At 39.0% G+C, this 22,093-nt stretch overlaps 2 protein-coding genes across 2 annotated transcripts; both read right to left on the bottom strand.

The window, feature by feature from the left end:
* Positions 1–10: 10 nt before the first annotated feature.
* pafah1b1a (platelet-activating factor acetylhydrolase 1b, regulatory subunit 1a) lies at positions 11–9,867 on the bottom strand. The gene is made up of 11 exons (XM_020918051.2): positions 9,709–9,867; positions 8,249–8,528; positions 5,643–5,727; positions 4,589–4,663; positions 4,307–4,513; positions 3,583–3,751; positions 3,179–3,281; positions 2,854–3,082; positions 2,421–2,522; positions 2,189–2,345; positions 11–2,090 (listed from the first exon to the last, which is right to left on the bottom strand). Exons 2-11 carry the CDS (start codon positions 8,278–8,280, stop codon positions 2,017–2,019), a joined length of 1,233 nt encoding a protein of 410 aa, XP_020773710.1. The 5' UTR covers positions 8,281–8,528; positions 9,709–9,867; the 3' UTR covers positions 11–2,016.
* A 304-nt stretch (positions 9,868–10,171) lies between these two features.
* cluha (clustered mitochondria (cluA/CLU1) homolog a) lies at positions 10,172–21,879 on the bottom strand. The gene is made up of 27 exons (XM_020917996.2): positions 21,553–21,879; positions 18,985–19,163; positions 18,642–18,813; positions 18,368–18,511; positions 18,155–18,282; positions 17,920–18,074; positions 17,722–17,847; positions 16,757–16,904; positions 16,601–16,693; positions 16,087–16,521; positions 15,741–16,000; positions 15,283–15,659; positions 14,636–14,737; positions 14,429–14,529; positions 14,206–14,358; positions 14,073–14,135; positions 13,753–13,997; positions 13,594–13,678; positions 13,343–13,496; positions 13,123–13,262; positions 12,960–13,040; positions 12,731–12,856; positions 12,520–12,641; positions 12,328–12,421; positions 12,118–12,252; positions 11,959–12,032; positions 10,172–11,859 (listed from the first exon to the last, which is right to left on the bottom strand). The coding sequence occupies exons 1-27, from the start codon at positions 21,686–21,688 to the stop codon at positions 11,733–11,735; spliced, it is 4,155 nt and encodes a 1,384-aa protein (XP_020773655.1). The 5' UTR covers positions 21,689–21,879; the 3' UTR covers positions 10,172–11,732.
* Positions 21,880–22,093: the final 214 nt, after the last annotated feature.

The raw sequence follows: 22,093 nt of genomic DNA on the forward strand, positions 1-22,093 counted from the left end.
TGACACATAATAGTTTTCATTTCTTTTATTGCAAACAATTATGACAAACAGGGTAAAGCCTGACTGTTTGCTGAAGAGTGAAGCCGGACACGGAAAACAAGCTCCCTAAAGAGTTTGTTTGGTCTTGGGTCCCTTGGAACATAGAAAGAATTATGCTGTCTATGCTGTGGGGGAGTTTGGACGCCAATAAAAACTGTCTATAACTTTAATTCCAACTAATTTAAGCAGCACAAAACACAGCAAAACCGGCATCCTCCACGAATCATTTCCTTGTTTTAAATTTTCCATTTTATATTAACTTGGAATGTAGCGTATACCTACAGTCTTGAAAGCTGCTCCTATTTGACAACAAAAACGACCGTCAAATAGTTGATTGTCTCTTTTGTCTTGTCTGCCCCTGCCACTTGGGCCACTACCAAAACAATCTTACATTAAACTCGCATTTCTCTTTATTGTCATCATTTTTGGATGGAGCAGCAGTAACAGACGTCTCCGTGGTGACTAGATCTGTTACACAAGTGGGTGCACAGCTTTGCTTCTATGGTCATTTACATGCAGCAATGCAACATTACACTCACAGGACTAGCCAATATCAACTTGGAGCAGCATCACCATATCCAGTACACAGTATGAATAAAGCTGCAATAACACAAATTACAATCCTCCTTCATTAATTCAAAGAAAGACATTTTAAGGAAAATGCTCATCGGGAAAAATGTAGTTTGTTACTTTGCAATAGATTAAGGATCAAAAGTAAATTATTAGAAGATCTTTCACCTTTTAAATTGCACTTTGAAAAGGAGTTCATGCTTGCCTTCAGAAAGAATTGGCTGGTTTCATGTCATATCCAATACATACACATTAAGACTTTGTCAGAGATCGAAGCTTACTTCTCACAGTATGCTCTCACTGGAGCAGAGGACATTGCTGATTGGGTCTTTATGTGCCTACCCCTCCTTTCCAATTGAACATTGGGTTGCAAGTCCATAGCAAAAGACTGGTTTCCATTTAACTTAATATAAATTTTATATTTTCACAGAAAACTTACTACTTAAGCCAAAACAGTACACAAGTTATCATATTGTTCACCTTCATATTGGAACTGTATGGACTTCACATATTCCATCCAGGAACAATGACGCATTCATTAAATAAAATTTAGCTTTGCTTCCAACTGTCAGACGGGTGGACCAGGCTAAGCAATTACATTTCTAAATTGATCTTTAAAAAGGGAAATACACATTAAGCGCTACTAGACTGCATTCATACCCAAGTCTCATTTAAGCAGAATCAAAATGTTAAAATGTAACATTTGACACTACAAGGAAATTTTATCTCAAGTATGGCATAGCCACAGCTCTAGTTAGATGTGGCACACTGACAAAAGTAAAGCTGCTTTTCATCACCAGTCTGAAGGGGGGGGAAAAGAAAAAAAAAAAAAAAAAAAAAGTATGACAAGTCTTGTTCAAGGAACAACGGTTTGCTCATTTAAGAATTAATAATATATTATTTCAAAGCCCATTCACAGCGTTCCTATAATATGCTAGGCACCAACCGGCTTGGGGGGAAAACAGTATCAGAAAAAAAAATCTAAATAAAAAAAGACAAAAATAAATCTCATATAAAGATACAGTAATATCTTAAATTATAGATTTAGTGCCCTACATTTTACGCCTTCTAAAACCCTGCTTTTCAGTTGCTCTGTATGACAGATAGGCAGCAACCTTATGTTTTTCTACACAAATTCAATGTTATTTAAAGTTGTATTATACAATTTGGGATTACCATGCAAGAATACTTTTTGTGTAACATTTAATAGCTCTTCTACATCCAGGAATATTTTACACAGAAAGACAAAAGTTACTGGACCAGAGAGCACGATGGGTAAATGACCATGGTGGTTAAGTGCAGCTGCAGAGATGTGCAGGAGTTTGGGTTACATGGACAGGTAGGGTGGAGTTTATCAGTATCTAGTGGAACATCTGCAGGAGATGGTCCAACCCTCCAAGGTCCATATCAACGACATTCCCACACTTTTACCGTTTGATCTACGCTGCCTGTGGCAACATACGGAGCAGCCTTGTGGAAATCTGTAGAAAAAAACAATAGAAATCTTAGAATAAAAAACAAAACAAAACTGACCTACATTTGTCAAAGTTTTGACATTTTCAACAGCAGCCATGCTTACCCATAGAGGTAACAAAGTGTTCGTGAGCACCCAAGGTTTTCATGCAGCGCTTGTTTTTGTAGTCCCAAATCCTCAAAGTTTTGTCATCTGCACAACTCACTATAAATTTGCCACCTGGATGGAAAAGGACTCCACGTACCCAATTGTCATGGCCAACCTAAGGCAACAGTTTACAAATTCAACCTTAGACTGTACTTTTATCTGTTGATCATCAGACATGATCAGTCCTTACCAGAGTCATAAGGCACATACTGGTGCTAATATCCCACATCTTAATAGTTTTATCTCTGGAGCCAGACAATAGGAAAGGACCTGGCTTCCCACTTTTCTTATTCTAAAGAGACAGTTAAACACATTCACAATCAAAAACAATATTTTAAAACAGGGGTTGCAATTAGGACAACTGCTACGAGGATAACAGTGTAAATCCGACAAGAATTCATGTGGATCACAAGGCATGGGGTGAGTGTCCATGTTGCTTAAGGCTATTTTGATATTCTAGTTAATTCTGCAAGCTCTTTATATCCATTTCACAGATGTTTACTTCACATGAGCAGTGACGTGTGAGGCTCAAGTACGGCTTTACATGCTTTTTTTTTTCCGAGCGAGTGTACTACTTTACTTCAAGTGTACTATGTTGTATTATAGCTTGAAAATAATCATACCTCTGACCCGGTGGCATCTTGGATATTGGGATAAGCGCTTTCTGGAGCCCATGAAATGCACTCCACTACATGCTCATGTTCCCGCAGCTCTGCTTTGCACTCTTTAGTGGCCACAACCCACACGCGCACTGTCTGGTCATTGGAGCAGCTGGCAATTAATGTGCCATCCTGGTTTGGTCGCACCATACGAACCCACTCCCTGTGGCCTGTGAAGGTCTTTACAGAATAACTACAAGACAAACAAAGAGTCAGACTACACACAGAAGGGTTCAAAATTTTAAATGCAGGTCTGTTTTTATAAAAGGAGCAACTCGTAGTTTCGTACCCAGTGGCGACTTCCCACATTTTTATAGTTTTGTCCCTTGAAGCTGAGACAATGTGATCTCCATTGGGCATGATGGCAACTGATGAAACATTGTGATCATGCCCTGGAAACAAAAAACAATTACAAAAAACTATTTGCCAGTGGTCGTGTACCTTACAAAAAGGAAAACGTGTAAAGACTTTTACTCAAGTAACTGCCTCTTTCAGTTCAGTTTAAGGAAAATGATTGCTCTATTTGTCTTATGAAATTGAGATTTAACTCAGTTGAACTGAAACCAGAGATAAATGAAGCATAACATGTGATTACTGATAAACAACCATAATGAGCAGCACAAAGCATAAGATAACCTATTTTTATAAACAAAAATGTATAGGCCAGCCACATTAAACTTGTTAAATACATACCATGCATAGTTCTTATGCACTCAAAGACTTGGAAATCCCACAGCTTGATAGTCATATCAGCAGAGCAGGAGGCGAGCAGTTTGCCAGTTTGGTCAAAAGAGATGTCCTGTACAGAGTCTGTATGACCCTTCAAAGTGCGTTCAAAGTCTCCTGTCTCATAGTCCCAAACCTAGATTAGAATTTATTACAACACAAAGTTAGTACCAAATATATTGAGTAAACATTATAGCATACAATGTAAAATACTAAGACAATATGTTCTTGGACATAGCACAGGAGTTATTTAGAGCTTCTGGGCAGACAGAAGGATAAACCCTGGGTTCTTGGGCAGCTCCTTACCAGGGAAGAAGGGGGGAAGGGGGTCAGAGCAGGCATACATGAAGTGACAAACCCCTCCCTCCCCCCAGCACCAGACAAAGCAGATGGCAGCAGGTGCACAGAGGGTTGTCCAGTTGAAGATAAATGCTGTAATGTGTCTGACACGATCTAATGCTCTGTTAAATGTCTGTTCTATAACAATTTCACTTGGACATCCATCAGAGTAAAAAAGGGTTTTCATCAATCCTATAGATACTAATGGTATAGCATGGTAAAAAAACTGAAATAACTTTAATAAATACATTCACAAGAGTGAAAAGGTAATTCATGTTGTAAAAAATAAAAAGGGTTATACTTGTGAAAATTCAGATACAGAAATAGTTGAATTACAAGTGCCAACACTCACCTTTATGGTGGCATCCTCAGAGGCTGACACCATGACACTGAAGACTGGATGGAATATGACTCGAGTGACAGGGCTCCTGTGCCCGCTCAGAGAGTACTTCTCTGGAGGTCGGGGGATCCACTCTTTGGGGTCGCGCTTCTGACTGACAGGTCCACCAAAATGTATGTCATCTTTAACATCATTTAACTTTGATTCGAGCTCCATAACCTGTCCATTTATAAAATGTTTCAGTCAAGCATACAACGGGATGAAAAAAAAAAAACACATAAGAAAAAGACAAACCTTTTTCTGTAACCTGATGACAGAGGTCCATTTCTTCTCTAAAAGACCTGCATACTTCTTGTCCAACTCTTCATTCTGTCAATAGAGGAAAAAAGAACAAAACACATCAGTCTTTGATATTTAGTCTACGAATAGGTCAAAGTCAATGTAATACGTTTCAGCCTCTTTTTTGTCATTTTAATAGTTTTAATTATTGGCAATATACAAAATGGTCTAATTTTTCGTATGTCCAGATGAAAAACAATAGCAATATGATCAATATTACAACAAATCTCCTACCTCTACCTAGAATGTTCCACAGCACGACATAAAACAGCATTTTCCATTAATACAGAGAGACTATGGTGGCCCCAGCAATCCAATTTTTTGCCCCATAGTCAAAAACGTGCTGAGCAATATATTATTGCTATTAATAAATATATTTTTGCATATTGTAGGATCATAAATATATAGATGCAACTATATTACTTTTTTTTTAAATTTAATTAGCAGGCAATAATTACATATTTACTTTTTTCAGCAAAAAAAACACCTGAATGTCATAGTATGGAACATTACAGATGAAGCAATAACATCTCAGAGACAAGCAAGTGGAAGGCCCCCAACAGAGCTTCCAAGCTCAATTAACATTTGTAGCATTACACTTCCCATGGACTGGCTAAGAGAGAAGGTAGGAGTTTCTTGGCAATGTTACTCGTAAAGAGTCTGCTCACAAACTCACAACCACATCCGTCAGTCTGCCCCAGGACAGACGAGGCTGCAGAAGTATCTTAAAGGCCCTGTACTTGAGTTATACCAAACATATTCTTCACTTTCGCAAAACATTCCTAGCATCCCAATTATTGATCACAATAAGTTTATAAGCATGTTTCACAATTTTCAGAGGCCAGAGCATAGTTTTGCTGTCACAAGGAATTTTAATGTTAACAACTACCATGCAAACATCACACTGGTTCAGACTATAAAAATGAAGCAAATCAATCAAAAAACAAACAGACCATTAACACCATTACACTTGGATGCAAATATCCAAAGAAGACTGTTCTTTACTCACCACATCTAATTCAGCTTCTTTTTTGAAATTGGAATACGCCTCTTCATATCCATTGGAACGAAGATAATCCGCTATTGCGCGATTTCTGAAACAAATATGACAAAATTAGTATTTATTAATACTATTATAACTAAAAAGGAGAAACAAAAGGGCATGTTCATTTAAAAAGGGACAGACAGAAATGCTAATGTTCATCTTGGCACATTCAGAGGTGTCATCACAACCCTGTAGTAAAACTACTTGGCAGACATATTAGCAGCGCAACAGAAGGGCCCACATCCATTAATGAGAGCAGAGGTATACAACAAAAGAAAACCACTATAATATAAATTCCTGCTATCAAGATAAGTATACATATTTAGAAAAGAGATTGGTATGGGTTTATTCATACAGCATTTTTAATCTAAAGCAGTCGATGACCAAATTATAGAACATGAAATCATAGTTAAGTTAATGTCTACAGTGCACTGCTCTATGATGTTTAGACACAGTGTTGTTTCCATACAAACCAATAGGGCAGTGTAGTCACATTTTATGCAGTCTTCATATACTGCAAGTCCTTTCCTGTGATGAGCCCACAATAAATAACTGGCCTATACTACGTATGCTTCTGCTAATATGTGAAAATATCGCCATCATCTGTAAATAAACTCCTACAGTATTTGCTCTAAACAACAGTACATACAAATGCTAGCCGAAGCCTGACAAGCCACCAGGCGAACTGAACTGGGGGTATCAATAAGAAGGGGCTAAACAACATGATCCTCCACAATCTGTCCAAGCTGTCTGTGCCTACAGGAGGAGAACCAGCCCTCCTCTGTTCACCTCAACTCATGAGACTGGGGATGTCTGTAACCTGACTAGCCCTAGCCTAGCCCTATTCTACTGAGTAGTAGCAGTAGCAGTCAGATGATACAGATTTTCAATGCCAGAATAAAGGAAACATGACAAACTAAATTACATCACAGTGTTGCTTACAGCATAAGAAAAATAGGCAATTACTAATGAGGTTAATGTCAGTTTAAGTGACAGGCATGTAGCATGTTGTTGTGGACCAAAGAACCTCTTAGCCATAAATGTCTTTTCATGTATTCTAGCTTATGCAACTTAAGATATAAACACAGAATGGACAAAAACAACAGACCCAGAGGCAACAGAAATTAAGGGACATTAATGACAAGAACTGCTGTGCGGTCTTGTACACGAAGCATTGTAAGGGGAATTTTCATGTGGATGAGAGTTCAAAGGCAAAGGCTCATCTAAACAAGTGCCTCCAGGTCTTTGAGGAGAGCAGTCAGTTTGTGTCTTAGGTCTATTTATGCAGCAGCCAGCAGGGATAAGTCCCCTGACCCAGGAAAGGAACACAAATGCACTTTTCATGGGGCCGCTATCACAAAATTACACTTGTTGTTAAGTTACTGCACAAACACAGCATCTGACGGCTGTGTTAAAAAAATAACAGATTTGGCACAGTTAGGAAAAGTCAATGCCCACTCATATAGAGCCGCATGTCGAATATTCTTACACCTCAAAAGGCATGCGTGCGCAACCTGGGTTATTATATAAGGCCATACCAAGTCAAGCATAAAGCCTGAAGCATCATTTGGCCTTCTGACACTCCCAGCAACTCTTAAAAGCACAGCTAAATTTCAATATTCCTTACATGTATTAAACATCATTAGACCACAGCCCTGACGATAAAGCAACAGCTTATATGCCTGAAAATGGCAAAACATAAAAAGTTTGGGGGGTACTAGGCTTCAGTGAGTAGTTAAGAGCAGGAAAGATTAGCATTCCAATAGAACTCTCCATACCAACAGACACCGCCCACAACTAATCTAAAAACAGGGAAACATTGTTAAGTATGTTGAGCTTTGCCATGTGAAAGTCGACATGGATCTAAGCCACAGTGCAAGGCCACTGTCAAAAATCAAAACTTTTTAACCTCTGCTATGAAGAAAATCTAAAAGCAGAGCATCCAAAAGAAAAGACAACTTTCTGTTTGTGGCACCGGAGTAATTCAATTTGTCAACTGGACAAAAGTTTATTTAGGTTGAATACAAAGACATATTTGAATTTCTCCTTTGCCATGGATTCTACCTAGACGACTGAGGGTTACAGGAGTTATATTACATAAATTTTGCCAGTTACCATATCAATATTATTTGCTCCTTTCATTACAATCTGCAGATTATTTGATTATTAATTGCACACCCCTAGTCCACACTTGTTAAAGCTGCTATCAAAAAGAAAACACAACTGAACCATTACCATACCATACCAAAATATCAACTGCATGTTTTAGGAAACCAGAGCACCTGGAGCAAACCTCCACAGACGCATGCAGAACATGCAAACTACATACAGAAAGGTGGCACATCTGTCATGGGATTAGAACCAAGACTGTGAAATAGAAGTGCTAACTGTAATGCCACCATGCCGCCCAGTAATGATAAAAATGTAGAACGTTAACACAGACTGATAACAGAGAAATGCACCTGTGTAAGATTTACTATACTTTGTCATCTTATCCATTTCTTCTATCTGCAAATTGTGAATACGTGTGTGAAAAAAAGTGCATGTCATTTGAAGAACAAGACTCTTACAGTTCATCTCTTTGCCGTTGGGACAGCACCATGGCGAAAGGGCGGTTGGGGCGGGGCCAGGGGAGAGTAGGTGACAGAGGTAAATCTTGTGCAGCTACTTTGCTCTTCTCTCTCAGGAGATGAGCTGTGCTGATGATCTGAGCAAGTTGACTGAATGCACACCCTGTACTCCAGTGATGGGCTGTAGAAGTTCACAAATACTCCCCAAAATGTGGCTCACTCCAGTGTCAAGAGAAGCAGAGAACCTGCAGACCAGTCACCAGCTGAGCCTGCACTGCATCTGAGAAGAGAAAAACTACATTTAGTTATGTGGTGATGGATACAAATCATGCCAATGACAAGTTTCAACATCCAAGAGACTTCCGATCTTAATTTTCCATTTATGTATGTCAAAAGTTAACATAGGCTAGGGTCTGTGTGTTCCCAACATTTACAGTAACTAACACATTGTTATGCACAATGTATGGAATAATTGGAATGATAATTCGAGTCAAGCTCTTGAAGTAAGTGATCTTCAGGAGGGAAAACATGGAGCAGTGTCAGCATCGAACATGATCCTTTTCAACAAATGCAATATTGGCAAGTGTCTCCTACTTCCAATTGCATTTTCTGTATAATCCACTACTCAGGCAATTTTGTTTATGGCAACTAAAGGTTTCAAACAGCAGGTTCTGTAATCAAATGTTATCATAGTATTGTAAAAATGTATTTCAGAATTGTCCCTTCGCTCATTTTGCCAAAAATACACGCCCCATCCTGCTCCTGTCAAGGCCCCATTAGGGAAATACACATGTTCCACCATCAACGCACAACTGGAACAGGCATTAACAACAACAGCAACCAACAACAACGTGTTCTGCAGTGTTTTATGTAATAGTACAGACAGCAGTCAAAGTCACTGACAAAAATATATGGATTATGGTAACTGATAGAAGAGCCTATTCTACCACGTCAAACATTCACGCAAATATGTAACGTAACGCCGGGGTTTTGGATATATAGGCAAGCTCCTCTTTTATGGTCAATTCAACAAAGTGTCCGTGGAATATGTTTCATCTGCTGCTCTTCTAACGGTCTAATGTTATTTTTAAAGCTTCCATCGTACATAATTCGCTCTTATTGGATTTTTAGCTTGGCATTATCCTAAGCGAAGTTAGCCTCCACAGTCAGAAAGTCTCACAGCCTTTGTTACAACTTGACGCAGCATGACTTGAAATACAAAACAAAATGAAGGTAACCATCTCCAGGCTTTACACACTCACATTATAGTCAGTCTTAATATGTCCTGTTAGCCCTGTGGACAAGATACCTGCTGCTGCTCCAGTGCAAGGGCCTAGCCGCCATTTTGAGACATAAAAAGGAGATGCAGAAATTGCAGCAACAGAACAGTCATTTCCCTTGTATTAATGCCAGTTTCGTTCAGGACGGCGAGTAACAACAGTACCGAGCATTTAACTCACCCTCTTGTTTTGCCTGCAAATGTCTTCAGTCCTCTCCCGTGGTGATCCAACCCAACAGGGCGTTGAAATTTCCGCTCTCAAATATGATCTTGTGATGTGGAGGTGAAGTGCTGTGCTGGTCTATGGTCTCAGTACACAGGTCTCTGGTCTCGGCTCTGCCTCCTGTTTTCGCACCGCCTTTAAACGCGAGCGCGCTTCAGATCGCGTTCACACACGCGCGAGCGCGCACGTCCCTCATTCAGAAATACGACGCTGCAACTAATAATCCTGATAAATAATCTCAAGGAAAAATGCAAAAACTCAGATACGATGATTTACCTTTTACAGATTTCCCCGTGTTTGTTGATAAATTGTTCCAAATTGTTCTATGGTTCAGACTCGAAATCAAGGTGAAGTGATCTCCAATGTATTTTTTAAGTTTGGTGCGCCCCCTTATGGATGATGAAGCATGTAATAGACAAGCTTGCCTTCACTGTTTGTTTATTAAGGCTCAATTTTCGCAAGTAATTGTAGTTCATTTGTATCTGCCATATATTAACAGAATTTTCTACAAAACCTTTTCACAATATTGCTTTAATCACACATTACAGATGGCAGCAATTAACAGTTTGCCATGAGAGGAACACATTGCATGTATACAAGCACAAACCTATTAGTTTTTGGTACATTGAAACATTGGAGCAGCCCTTTTTGTCTACTTTTAGTTGTGCAATTAATTACCACACAACCAAATAGCACATGAAAGTGCACTGAATACTGCTCAATGAACTGACAATCAGAGATAGTTTTATGTCCATGACATAGAAAAAGACATTACCCAAAAAAATAAAAATAAAAACAAGACAAAGTAAAAATGAATACAATGGAATCAGTTACTACTGCTCAAGTTGAGCACTCAATTTCTAGTACCTTCATGATACATTAATTGAGTTACAAGATCAGCAGGCATTGATTGTTTTAACTCAAGAAACAACAACTATCCCGTAGATGTACTTTTATATAGAAAAATAAAACATCTGGATAGTATACTATTGTTCTTTAGCTTCAACATAAACTACACAGCAGCAGAAGCAGCAACAGCCCAAGCCAAACGTTCTTCTCTTTGACAGCACAAAGAATTAACACACAAGTATACAACATGCCACAGTGTGTAAAAATAGATTACTGCTACTAAATAGATATTCTACTGCTTTTAGACCATGGACGTTTTTTTTTTTTAATTTGCAAATCCATTACAATCAAATATTTGCCTCTTTCTGATAGATTTATACATCTTTCTGCTTCTATACAGGTTCTATAAATTAGACATGGCTTAAATTAATAAATCATCAGGCCCTAAATACCGTCTCCTACACACTGTTACAAAGAAAGTTTCACTCTCACACTATAGCGCAGCTTGTATTGACAGTTATGAATGATTGTGGGCACCTTCATCACAAAATAATTGAGAAAAATCAACCACTACAGACCTAAAATAATGTAGTGGAAATCCTTACAATCTAAAAACCTTTGAACAATGCATTGTTGGCTTAAACAATGTTGTTGCTCTTAGTGCACAGTAGAAATGGCTCCTGAGTTCGAGGAGAGGATTGGTGCCATACCAGCAGAACAGGGCAGGCAAACGACTACATGTCCAAAGATCAAGGGGTTTCAGAGAAATGCATGGTTAAATGAGATTTGGACTAATAGTACTGTGCAAATCTGAAGCAGGACGAGTAAGTACTAGGATACATTTAATAAGGCCCTGGCCTACAATGTCATGGTCATCTTGGTCTCTCTTGCTTGGCTGCATACTTATTTATTCACACCTTGTCATATTGGACCAGGTATATCTGCATTGCTTGTTAACATTGATCTGGCATGTTTATATTCCTCTCATCATTTCCTATAAGATAGGAAATACATTTAAAGGCCTATAAAAAACACACAATTTGTGTGTCACCCCTCCCATACTATTTCAAGTTGATTGAAGTGTCCGGGCTAAATGACTTGACCATTGTGTTATTGCGTATGCCTGTTAAACGTTAATCAATAGGAATTTTGTCCTCCAGTTCCAGTGGGGCCTCTTCCAAGTTCTCCTCAGTCTTTCCCAACTCTTGCAACTGCTGTCGCCTCTGCACCTCAGCCTTCAAGTTCTCCAGATCTTTTTGACTGGAAAAAAAAATCCAAGTTTTGAGATTAGGACCTAACTCAATATCTGGTGTAATTTTATACGCTGCACTGCAGATGGATTATAATAAAAGACTTTACCTGAGAGGTATAAAGATGATCCCATTAATAATGTTGAGCTGTTCTAAGACACTTGCCATGCTGGGGGCAGTAAACTGCAATATACAGAATAAGCATTGGATAAATCTTGAATAAGGAAAACAAACCAAACAAACAAATAAACCTGCATATGACGGTCACCTTTACAGGCATGATGCTGGCATTGGAGCCATTCTTGTAAATTTCATTCATTGTCCTCTGAAGTGCTACAGCTTGTTGCGTAAGGTACTTCAGATACTCTGAGCTTTCCTTTGTTTTTTCATGCACCTCACCCATCTGTTGTAAGAAGAGAAAAGTTAGAGTAAAATTAATGCTATATTTCATGTTACATGAGGTTACACCATGTCACACCTGGTTCTTGTAGATTGTATAACCTTCCTTTTCATGTTGAAGTGCAGAACGAAATTCTGCTTTGCTTTCATAGACTCTGGCTACCAAATGGTGACTGATGAAAACAAAACATTTGAAACAAAAAAAAAAATTCTATCTTAACTCAGACAATACAAACATTTGCAGATTAACACCAATATTAATTTGACAAACCTAAGAGCCACTTTCAGAGATCGAGGTCCGTGATATTTTGTATTGATGGTTAAGGCATTTTCAAGGAAGCGCAGTGATAAGTCATACTCCATTACTCCATGCAGTACCAGACCAATGTTACTCTGTAAATGAAAACATTCAGCATTGAAATGACAAAAAACACAAAAAGTTAAATAAAATGGTTGATCCTCAAGCATAAATAGCTACACACATCAAGAAGAGCCATCTCTGGGTGGTCTTCTCCAGAGACCAACAGCATGAGATAACGAGCGCGGTAAAGCAGCTTCAGGGCAGTTGACAGCTGTCCATTGGCAAAGCAATAGAGAGCCAAGTGCATCTGGAAAGCAAGTGGAAAAAACAATATGTATAAATGCATAAATGGTTTGAAGAACATTACATTTTACTTAAAAAGAACTGCATCAAACTAGAAAAATGCTTACATATTCTTGAATGGTGTTTGGGTGCTCAATGCCCAGCACTCTTTCACTCATCAAAACAGCTTTTTGCTGGTTACTAAGAGCCTGAGAATACGTTATAAAATTTACCAAACCATAACCACAATATAGTAAAAATGTGTTGTTCTAAATAATCTGACATATTTACCTCTGCGTGGTCCCCCATAATATAATTAAGGCGTGCCAAGAGACGTAGACAGGCACAAATCTCAACATGCATGGCTCCATAAACATTGTTAAAAAGGTTGAGAGCCTCATTGATGAGCTCACTTCCCTCCTTCAGAAACCCTACATGCAAAGATGAGAAGTGAACTTAACTATACTTTATACTGAATACTATACTTTAACATTTTTATCAAAAACCTTACCTTGTTGTACTTTGGCCTGACCGCTCTGAAAAAAGTGAAAGGCATCTGAGGCTTTGGGATTCACATGTTTCACAACAGGGAAGATATTCAAGATGTCCTCTTCTGTAAAGGCTGGCTTATGGCGGCTGTCAAAGTTGTACTCTTTAATTAGGATCTAGACAGAAAAACAAATACATTTTTAAAAGAAGTTTGATGAATGTGTTCTTGTGGCTTTGATGTGTGTGTTTTAAAGATCTGGTCAAAACTGATACCTGAATTCCTGTTTTTATTGAAATCTCTCTGAGAAGAGTGATCTTCTGGAGACCATATTTCTCCACAACCTGGTCAACGCTTTCACTGCATATCAAAGTTTGCATTCAATATATCATCCATAACATGTAAACAATTTTGATAGAATATAAATTTCTTACCAATCTACAGTAAAGTGATAGTAAGATTGAGCCTCTGAAATTATGTTTTTCCATAGCTCGCTGGGAGTCAGACTGGCCCACGCTGTATTGTCCCCACTGCCAGGGACTCTGTTGCGGCGCTTGCGACTTTTGCGACGTGACACCAGCTCATCAGGGGGCAAATGGGCCACTGCATCAGGAAAAGAGCTCAAGAAACAATTCAGGAAGTGGCTCACGGCTGCAGATAGGGCTGACAACTCCACACCCTATAAAACACAAATCCACATTCATGAAAGGATGAATTATGATTAAAACTATATCGGTGCATTATTATTCATTACCTGAAGGTATGTCTTGAAGATATGTTTAGCACATCTGGTGATAAGCTCACTTATTCCTATTCTCTAAAAAATAGAGCACATAGTGTCAAAGCCTGTACATCAAAACGGGACTCTTAGTCGGTTCTCTGCTCACATAGACATGTTCCAGCTGCGATTTGGCAGGAGTCTTGTCAATGAAATCCAGAACAGTTCCCAAGTACCGAACATTAATGCCTCGCTGGTGCAGAGCCTCGGTCAATGTGGCTCCATCCATAGGCAGAGCACTGTGATCCAAACAGTCTTTGACCTGAACATTAACACAAAGTTCTTTAAAATATTTACTATATTACAGATACATAGATTAGTAAAATACTGACCAGTGAGGGGATCTGACAAGACAGCAAGAATGCAGCAGCATCTTTTAGGAGCTGCTTTTGTTTTTGGATGTCATCAGTGCTGTCTTCTGGAAATCGCACTCCTGATAATGTGTAATGTACATAAAATAAAATTTGAGAGTCAGGGCAAAACATTGATTGACCAACTTCATCCGAGTTAGCACAGTATAAAAGTACCTCCAATCTTACCTGGAGAGAAAATATCAGGGTTGAAGCGTATATCAAAGGATGTATTGCTGATGGAGCCAACCGCTTTGCATGCATTCAGGACTACCTCTCTGCTTTTGGGGTCTAAATTCAACAGTAAAGAGATAGAAAACGGGACATTTAGGGCATCTAAAAAGTTCACATGTCACAATATCTAAAATTCACACTAGATTTAATAGCCTTAACCATGTGGGTGATAACATTGTTAAAATGTGCAAAATTAAAGTGATAAACATTAGACTGACACCCAACACCAGTTAAGCAAACAAAACAAATAGTGTGTTGATTCAACCATGCAGCAACCAAATAAATAATTAATTAGAAACCTAAATAAAAAATTAATAAATAAATAAAACAATTTTATCAAGAAAGTGAAGGGACAATATCAAAGCAGGACTTAACAGAGAGACCACTCATGGTGGATTTCAAAAGCTATGTAATGTTGTAGCAACTAATTGTGTCTGAGCCGCTGAATAATGCATTTGGTTAATACTTTTAAAATCACTGATAAATTTTTATTGAGTACGTGTGTGTGTGTGAGGAGAGGTGTGGGGGTTTGTGAATGTATCCAGAGTGGCTCTCTTCATGCCGTCCAACTTTGTTTAGGGTTTTCGGGCATTTTGACGTACCAATTCCAGTTCCATCTTCAGTTACTAAGGTCTCCGCAAGCTCTTTGGCCTGAGCTAATCCCGGAATACTATCCTCAAGCTCCTTACCCTCCAGTGGGCTCTTGCATGCTCCGTTCTGGGTAGCTGTGGCAGTGTCTAGAGGACCATTAGTGGTGGGGCTTGAGTCTTTGCCTTCAGTTGTGTTTGATGAGTCAGCAGAAGTACTGATATCTGTAGAAACTGCTAGAGAATTGGAATCAGCATTCACTGTTTGAGTTAGGTCCATTTTGTTCGAGGTTGTTTCTGAGCCTTCTGTAAGAGCAACATTAGTTTTGGTGTCTTTATTAGCTTTCTGTTGCATGAGCTGCAATGCAGCCATTTTCATAAAGAGAAGATATCTGAAATAAAAACAATAAAACAAAAAATGGATGTCATTTTTCTTTAGATGTAATAAATACATAGTTAAGGTTGACAACTACCTGTGTTCAACAAAGGCCTCAATTAACTCCTGGCGTAAACAAGCTAGGCGGTGTCTGTGTGGGCGGGGGAAACCTTGGCGCTGACATTCAGCAGGGAGCTCCACCCCCTCCACAGGCAGGAAGTTTAAATCAGGAGGAAAAGTACGAAGCAAGTCAAGAATATAATGACGGCCATCATTTCCAATAATGCCTTTGCACTCTACAGAAGAGCACAGCTCCACCGTTTCATTCTTCTCATTCAGTACACTGTGCTTTTGGACCTGAGATTAAAATACAGTGAAAAGCCATTTTTGCATTTTTTTTCTTTTTACTTCACCTTGAAAATAGTGATTGTTCTCATGCTAACCTTAAGAGGCCGGCTCGTCTTGTCCAGAAGCTCCAAATATTTGTTGTGTGACACAACAGTCTTTCCAAAGTCAATTGAGCCATAGATGACACTCTGCTCCTGCTCACGCTCCAGAATGCCCGGGATAATTGACTGAGCAGTAACACGGTATCCTCTATAATCTACTACCACTGTCCCCAGCGTATACAAGCCCTCCACATCCACAGCTCCATATGCCCGAACCCCATTTAAGTCATTGGTTGGTGCTGCGTGAGCGGCAGCATCACCTCCTAGCTCCCGATAATGGTCCCTAACATCAAAACCCAGGCTAAAAAATATGTTGTTCCAGATAAACATCTGCATTCGTGTTTCTTCTCCTGGGTTTATGGCCATAACGTTTCCATCAATCACAGCCATTGCACCGCGAGTGGCAGCAGCAGCAAAATCACTATGTACCTAGAAGAAAGTAAGATTTTTTTTTTAGATAGCAGTTGGAATGTGGGTTAAAAAAGGTAAAACGGTGAGAATTGAAAACCTTGAAAATGGCACGTTCCCTCAGTAGACGTTCTGGCAAGTTTTTACGAGGTAGCTCTCTGGTTGTCTGCAGCTCCTCATTCCAGTCTCGGGTCTGAGGAAAAGAAGACAATATGAGGGCATAGACTTGGTACCCATTTGATTAACATCGTATTACCTGTCCAGGTATGTGCTCCTCATAACCAAGACGAGAAGTGTAAGCGTCCTCTGCTCTAACACAATCCATTGCGTGGTCAACTTGTGGGGCTGTCCAACTGTACACCTGAAAAGGAGTGGCGATCCTCTCAAAGGGATGTCGCTGGACTCTAGATCAAAGCCACAGCAAGAAACAATTACATAGAGTCTTAAAACTATAATCATTACCTATAATCTTAAGGCAGCAATATTATTATACTAATTTACAAAAAATTATTATATATTTAGTTTTGTTCCCCCATAAAGTCCCAGACACATTACACTGGACTTTAACTCGCCAGAATGTGAAACTGAGAAAAAATACTTTAAAGTGTTTGTTTTGTCCAGACAAAACTATAATAGATAGGGCTCCCAAAATTTGACAACTAGTTGCTATAATGAAGAAATACTTGTATGGCAAAAGGCCTGACACTTTTGACTTTGCCTGACTCCTTATTTTTGGCACATGAAACAAAGGCAGAGTACAGTAACTGCCAAATAAGGGTCAAAGGTCAATTCTGACCTCAGTATTTTTCACAATATTTATTCACATGATAAAGGAGGTCTCAAATACCAAAATTACATTAACAAATTTTTAACCAAACATGATGTTAATGCATTCTGCCTTTAGACAACTTGATATTTCCTGATCCATGAAAATATATATAGTTCTTGGTTATTTGCTGGCTGAGGCTAGATCAGGTGCTGTACAGTGCTTTTTGTAAACAATGCTTCAAAAATGTAATCCAACTAAAACTCTAAAGAGCAGAATTGTGAAGGGAAACAAATTACTTCTACATCTTTTTAAAACTCAGTTTTACCATCAGAAAGTAACCAAATAGCATCCAAAAAAGAACGTTTTTGCACCACATTTCCATTTTACGAATAAGCTTCTTGTGCATAATCAAGGCCACTAGAATATATCAGTAAGATATTGTTAGAAGTTACCTTTTCTTTTGCAAGGCAGTAAAGTTCTTCTTGAATGCTGGGCTTATCTGGCTTAGCAGTTCTACCAATGAATGGCTCAGAAAACTTGGATTAGCTGGTTTGGGATTAAATGTGTAGGAAGTTGACCTGGCATCAAACAAACATTTATTATTATCATTCGTTTTTTTAAGTTTGAATAAATGTATGGAAGACACTAACTGGTTGAGGTAAAAGCCACGTGTTGAGGCAGTGATGCTAACATGGCGCTCCTCCACAGTCACAATATACAGGTACATAAGATCGCCATGCATCTTTCGGTTTCCTGGAGGGGGATTCCATCCACTCATGGTTAGGACCTTCAAGCACTGCATTGGCTGTTGCAATAAAACAATTAAATTGATTTTACATAGGGCAATCTCAATCTCAATCTCATTATACTTCCAGGATAGAATACCTTCCAGTCCTTGTTCTGAGGCTGAAGGGGTGCTAAGGGATGCTCCTTGCTGCCAGGAAGAATGTGCTCTGGAGGGGTACAGTCAATTTGCTCCAGTTCATTTCCTTTTTTCTTTCTTTTGCCGCTATCTAAACAGAAAGAATTTATTTTACACTCACGTTCCATAGTACAAAAAAAATTATATAATGCAACAAAAAAAGCACAGTGTATTACCTCCAAGATCTCCATCAGTGAAGACACTGAGAAATGATAATGAGTTACAGTCCACACCATTGTACGCATCTGAAGGGTCAAGGCTCTTCAGGAGGTCTCTGATGTGGCGGACATGTATGCGAGCTTCACGAACAGTGTACGGTTCTACAAATTAAAAGAGGAACACATTATTAAAGCCTGAAAGTGGGCAATAATGGAATAATAATGGAATGGGATTAAAATTTTAGGATACTGCTTTAGGAGTGACTCATTTACAGAGCAAACGAAAACTGACCTTCAACCACTTTGAGCATGGATCCTTCCTGTAGCCCTTCAATTGACTTGAGTTCTGCAAAGTTGTCCAAAACATTTCCATCTAGCTGTAATGAGAAACATGTGCGATGGCAGGTGTCTTCTCTGTCCATTAACACCTGATGAATCTCCTGCACCATTTCCTGTGGTGATACCTAATGGTGAGAGCATCAAAAAGAAAATTATTTTTGTGACCAGGGGTGACTTGTAGTGAGTGATATTATTTCTCTTGGATTTTATAGTATGCATACAGTTTTACTGAACATTGATAGTCTGGTGGGCTTATACTTAACACTTACAGATACAAACAAATAAAAGATGGATACCTGCAAGTCAAAGGGCTCCGTTCCTGGTGCTTGGATCTTGACAGTGAACCCTGTGTCCTGAATCACAATGACTTCCTGTTCATTAGAATCTTCACCGTTTCCATTTTGCTGTGCCTCTGTATCATCAGTTTGTTGGTGGTTTTTGCCCCCGTTCATCATAACAGTATCTCCTTTATGCTCTGTAACAAAAGGAAAAGCAAAGTAAGTAGTGGTAAGTACTGGTATATAAATTATTTATGACATCAACACTAGTGCAGCTGCAACAACTTACTGAATACTGAGTACAACAGATTCAGTAACTAAACAGTGGTTCAATAACTAGTGTGCAAGCTTCTTCAGGCAGTACACAAATTAGTTATTACTAAGATTCAGTTTTATTCAAATTTAAAGCAACAGTAACTATTCAAGACCAGGTTTAGCCCTACCTCAGACCTGACTAGTACTTATCAGTAGTCAACAATAAAAAACAAACAAATGAACACAATAATAAATAAATGTATAATTTTGAAATATAATAAGTGGTCTTTTGGGTGTAACTCCTTAACCCATTTAGAACCCACACTGACAATGACAGCAGAATTAAACATGTTGACAGAAAATGGACACATCTGATATGCCTATTTAATATCATCATGAGATAAATAATTGCTGTTTCAGATGACCTCACAACATTCTATGGGCCAATAATATTCAACACAGATGGGGTTAGCTAAAATGAAGATTTTTCAAATGAACTTTTTTGTTGTTAAATAGTGAGTTCTAGGGTCTAGATACTGATAGTAATTATCAGGTTCAATATGTGTGAATTTACATGTTGGATATTTCATGGCAAAGTACAATGTAATCAATAGGGAAATCTGGTTCTTGCCTCCCATCTGGAGGTATGACATAATCGCTTTCTAAAACGTGAAAATAATATAAAAGAATGAGAACTTCGCACATCTGTTACTTGAGACCGGTGCGCTGGAGGAGAGGGAGCAGCCCAAGAACATAGAGAATAATCCCGCACACCGTTTTACTTGCAAAATGTGAGATTTATCAGGACATACAGAACAACTTTTCGGCACTAGGCCAAACAGATGTTTGCCTGATGACATTTTGCAAGTAAGACGATGTGCGAGATTTCTCTCTATAAAATGTGAAAACCATAAATATCTTAAAAGCACTTAAATATTATTCTATCAAGCACATAAGAAGCCAGTCATTTGGTCAGCAACAAATAAAAACCACAAGTAAGATATCTTCCCTCTATGGACCTTGACATGAGGCCATGGCTGCAACATTAACCAACCAGGCCACCCTTGGCAAAAAATAACATTCAAGGTCCTGCAATTGTTTTTTTGCACCACCAGTTGGTATCCTTCTCAAAGGAGAACTTGTACTACATATAAGTTGACATAAAGTTAAACAATTCATAATTATCAGTGCGCAACCCGATCAACTGAGATGAAGTTAAATAACTTGTCAGACCTACCAAAAGTTGTGTAACCTAAACTTAACCGGTTGTCAGCGGAGTGAGTGCAAATTGTATCGACAAGTCCATCTTTCTACAAGATGCTGGCAAGGAATCGTTGACTTACAAATACTCACCGTAAAACCAAATGAGGCCGGTAGTTAGTGTACTGTTAGTGATGTATTGTTAGAGTAACCTTCCTCATAGCTGTGCGCACCATCATGCTTTTTTTTTTTTTACATTGAACTTCCGTTTCCAGGTCGAGCGTGGACCATAACAGTGATGCACATTTGTGTGGGACTCACGGATATGAAAAAGAGATTATATTAAATAACCGGGAAAGTTACAGCTCCAAGTTAGTACCTTTGTTATTCCAAACACATAGTGGTATAGTAACGCGTTGATAACTTAAATTAGAAGAGACATATGTCAACGAAGAACACAAAGTGTGAAATTGGTCCCCCCTCTGTGCGCATAATGTACTGCTCCACTGAAGGTGACCTTCAGTTCATTCGTCTCAGGCGCTGCTCTTGAACATGTGTGTTCTGGACTACACGCAGCACGTTCAATCACAATGATATAGCTTACATTTATATTGTTAGCTGTAACGCAGCATAACACTATGTCTGCAAGATCGAAAATGATATGCGTTTTGATAGGCCCATATGCTAGTCTTGATGGTCTGAATTGCCAACTCAAACTATTTTACGTTAGCCAGCGACTGACATGCTAAGATGCTAACATGTCGGCAAGCATGTTAGATCTGTATATTAAAGAAATAACAGCACAGAGGAGAATTGCGAATTAACAAGAAAAAAACAAGGTAAATATAATGCCTTTTACAAAGATGACACTGTGCGACTGTGCTGCAAACCCAGATTGCTTGTGCATCGCAGTCCAGTGTTCTCTTGGCCAATGGCTCCTCCAAGGAGAAGATAGGAGACGGCACATCACACAAACTGATATGTCACTGAAATATATTACCATCTGACAGCAGGCCACACTCTCCAATGCAAGAAAATCGCCACTCTTCAGACGATTTAAACATCCTAATTGAAATAATGGACAATTTAAGGCAATGCCTCAGTCGATCACCACCTGGAGTTCAGACTTACCACAAGCACAGGAGTCCTTCAGGGAGGTATTGCTGATTCCCTCTTCATTCTGTGCTCCATCTCCAGCTTCACTCGCCAGATCAAGCGGATTACAGTCGGGCACTGACGCCGGGATGTCATCGGTCTTGCTCACCATGGTCGACTGTCAGAGAGGCGACCCCCAGCTGAGTATGCTGATGTGATCAGTCAATGTGCAAACTTTGACCGTTGTCTTAATGTAGGCTTTCTACATGCAAAGGAGAACAGACTTACAAAAACAAGTCTACTGAGGAAGGACAGTGCTGTACATGGTGAGGACACACGTGGTTTTACACCCCTCCTCTTGACCTATTTGCCTTTGCGTTACTGCCCCCACCCATTGCGTGGCACTACGGAAAGCCAGAAGTACCAAGACACATCATGAATTAGATGTTGTAGGCGCGTATGTTGGGGTTTGATTGTAAAAATATCGCTAGTGGACAAAGGTAAAATTATGTTATTGCATGTCAAGCCACACAGAGATAGGTGCATTTGTTGACAATGTTTTATTCAGTTTCAAATA

The sequence above is a fragment of the Boleophthalmus pectinirostris genome, unplaced genomic scaffold (genome assembly GCF_026225935.1).
Source record: "Boleophthalmus pectinirostris isolate CB_2022bp ecotype Guang Dong unplaced genomic scaffold, ASM2622593v1 HiC_scaffold_9, whole genome shotgun sequence".
NCBI classification, from domain to species: domain Eukaryota; kingdom Metazoa; phylum Chordata; class Actinopteri; order Gobiiformes; family Gobiidae; genus Boleophthalmus; species Boleophthalmus pectinirostris.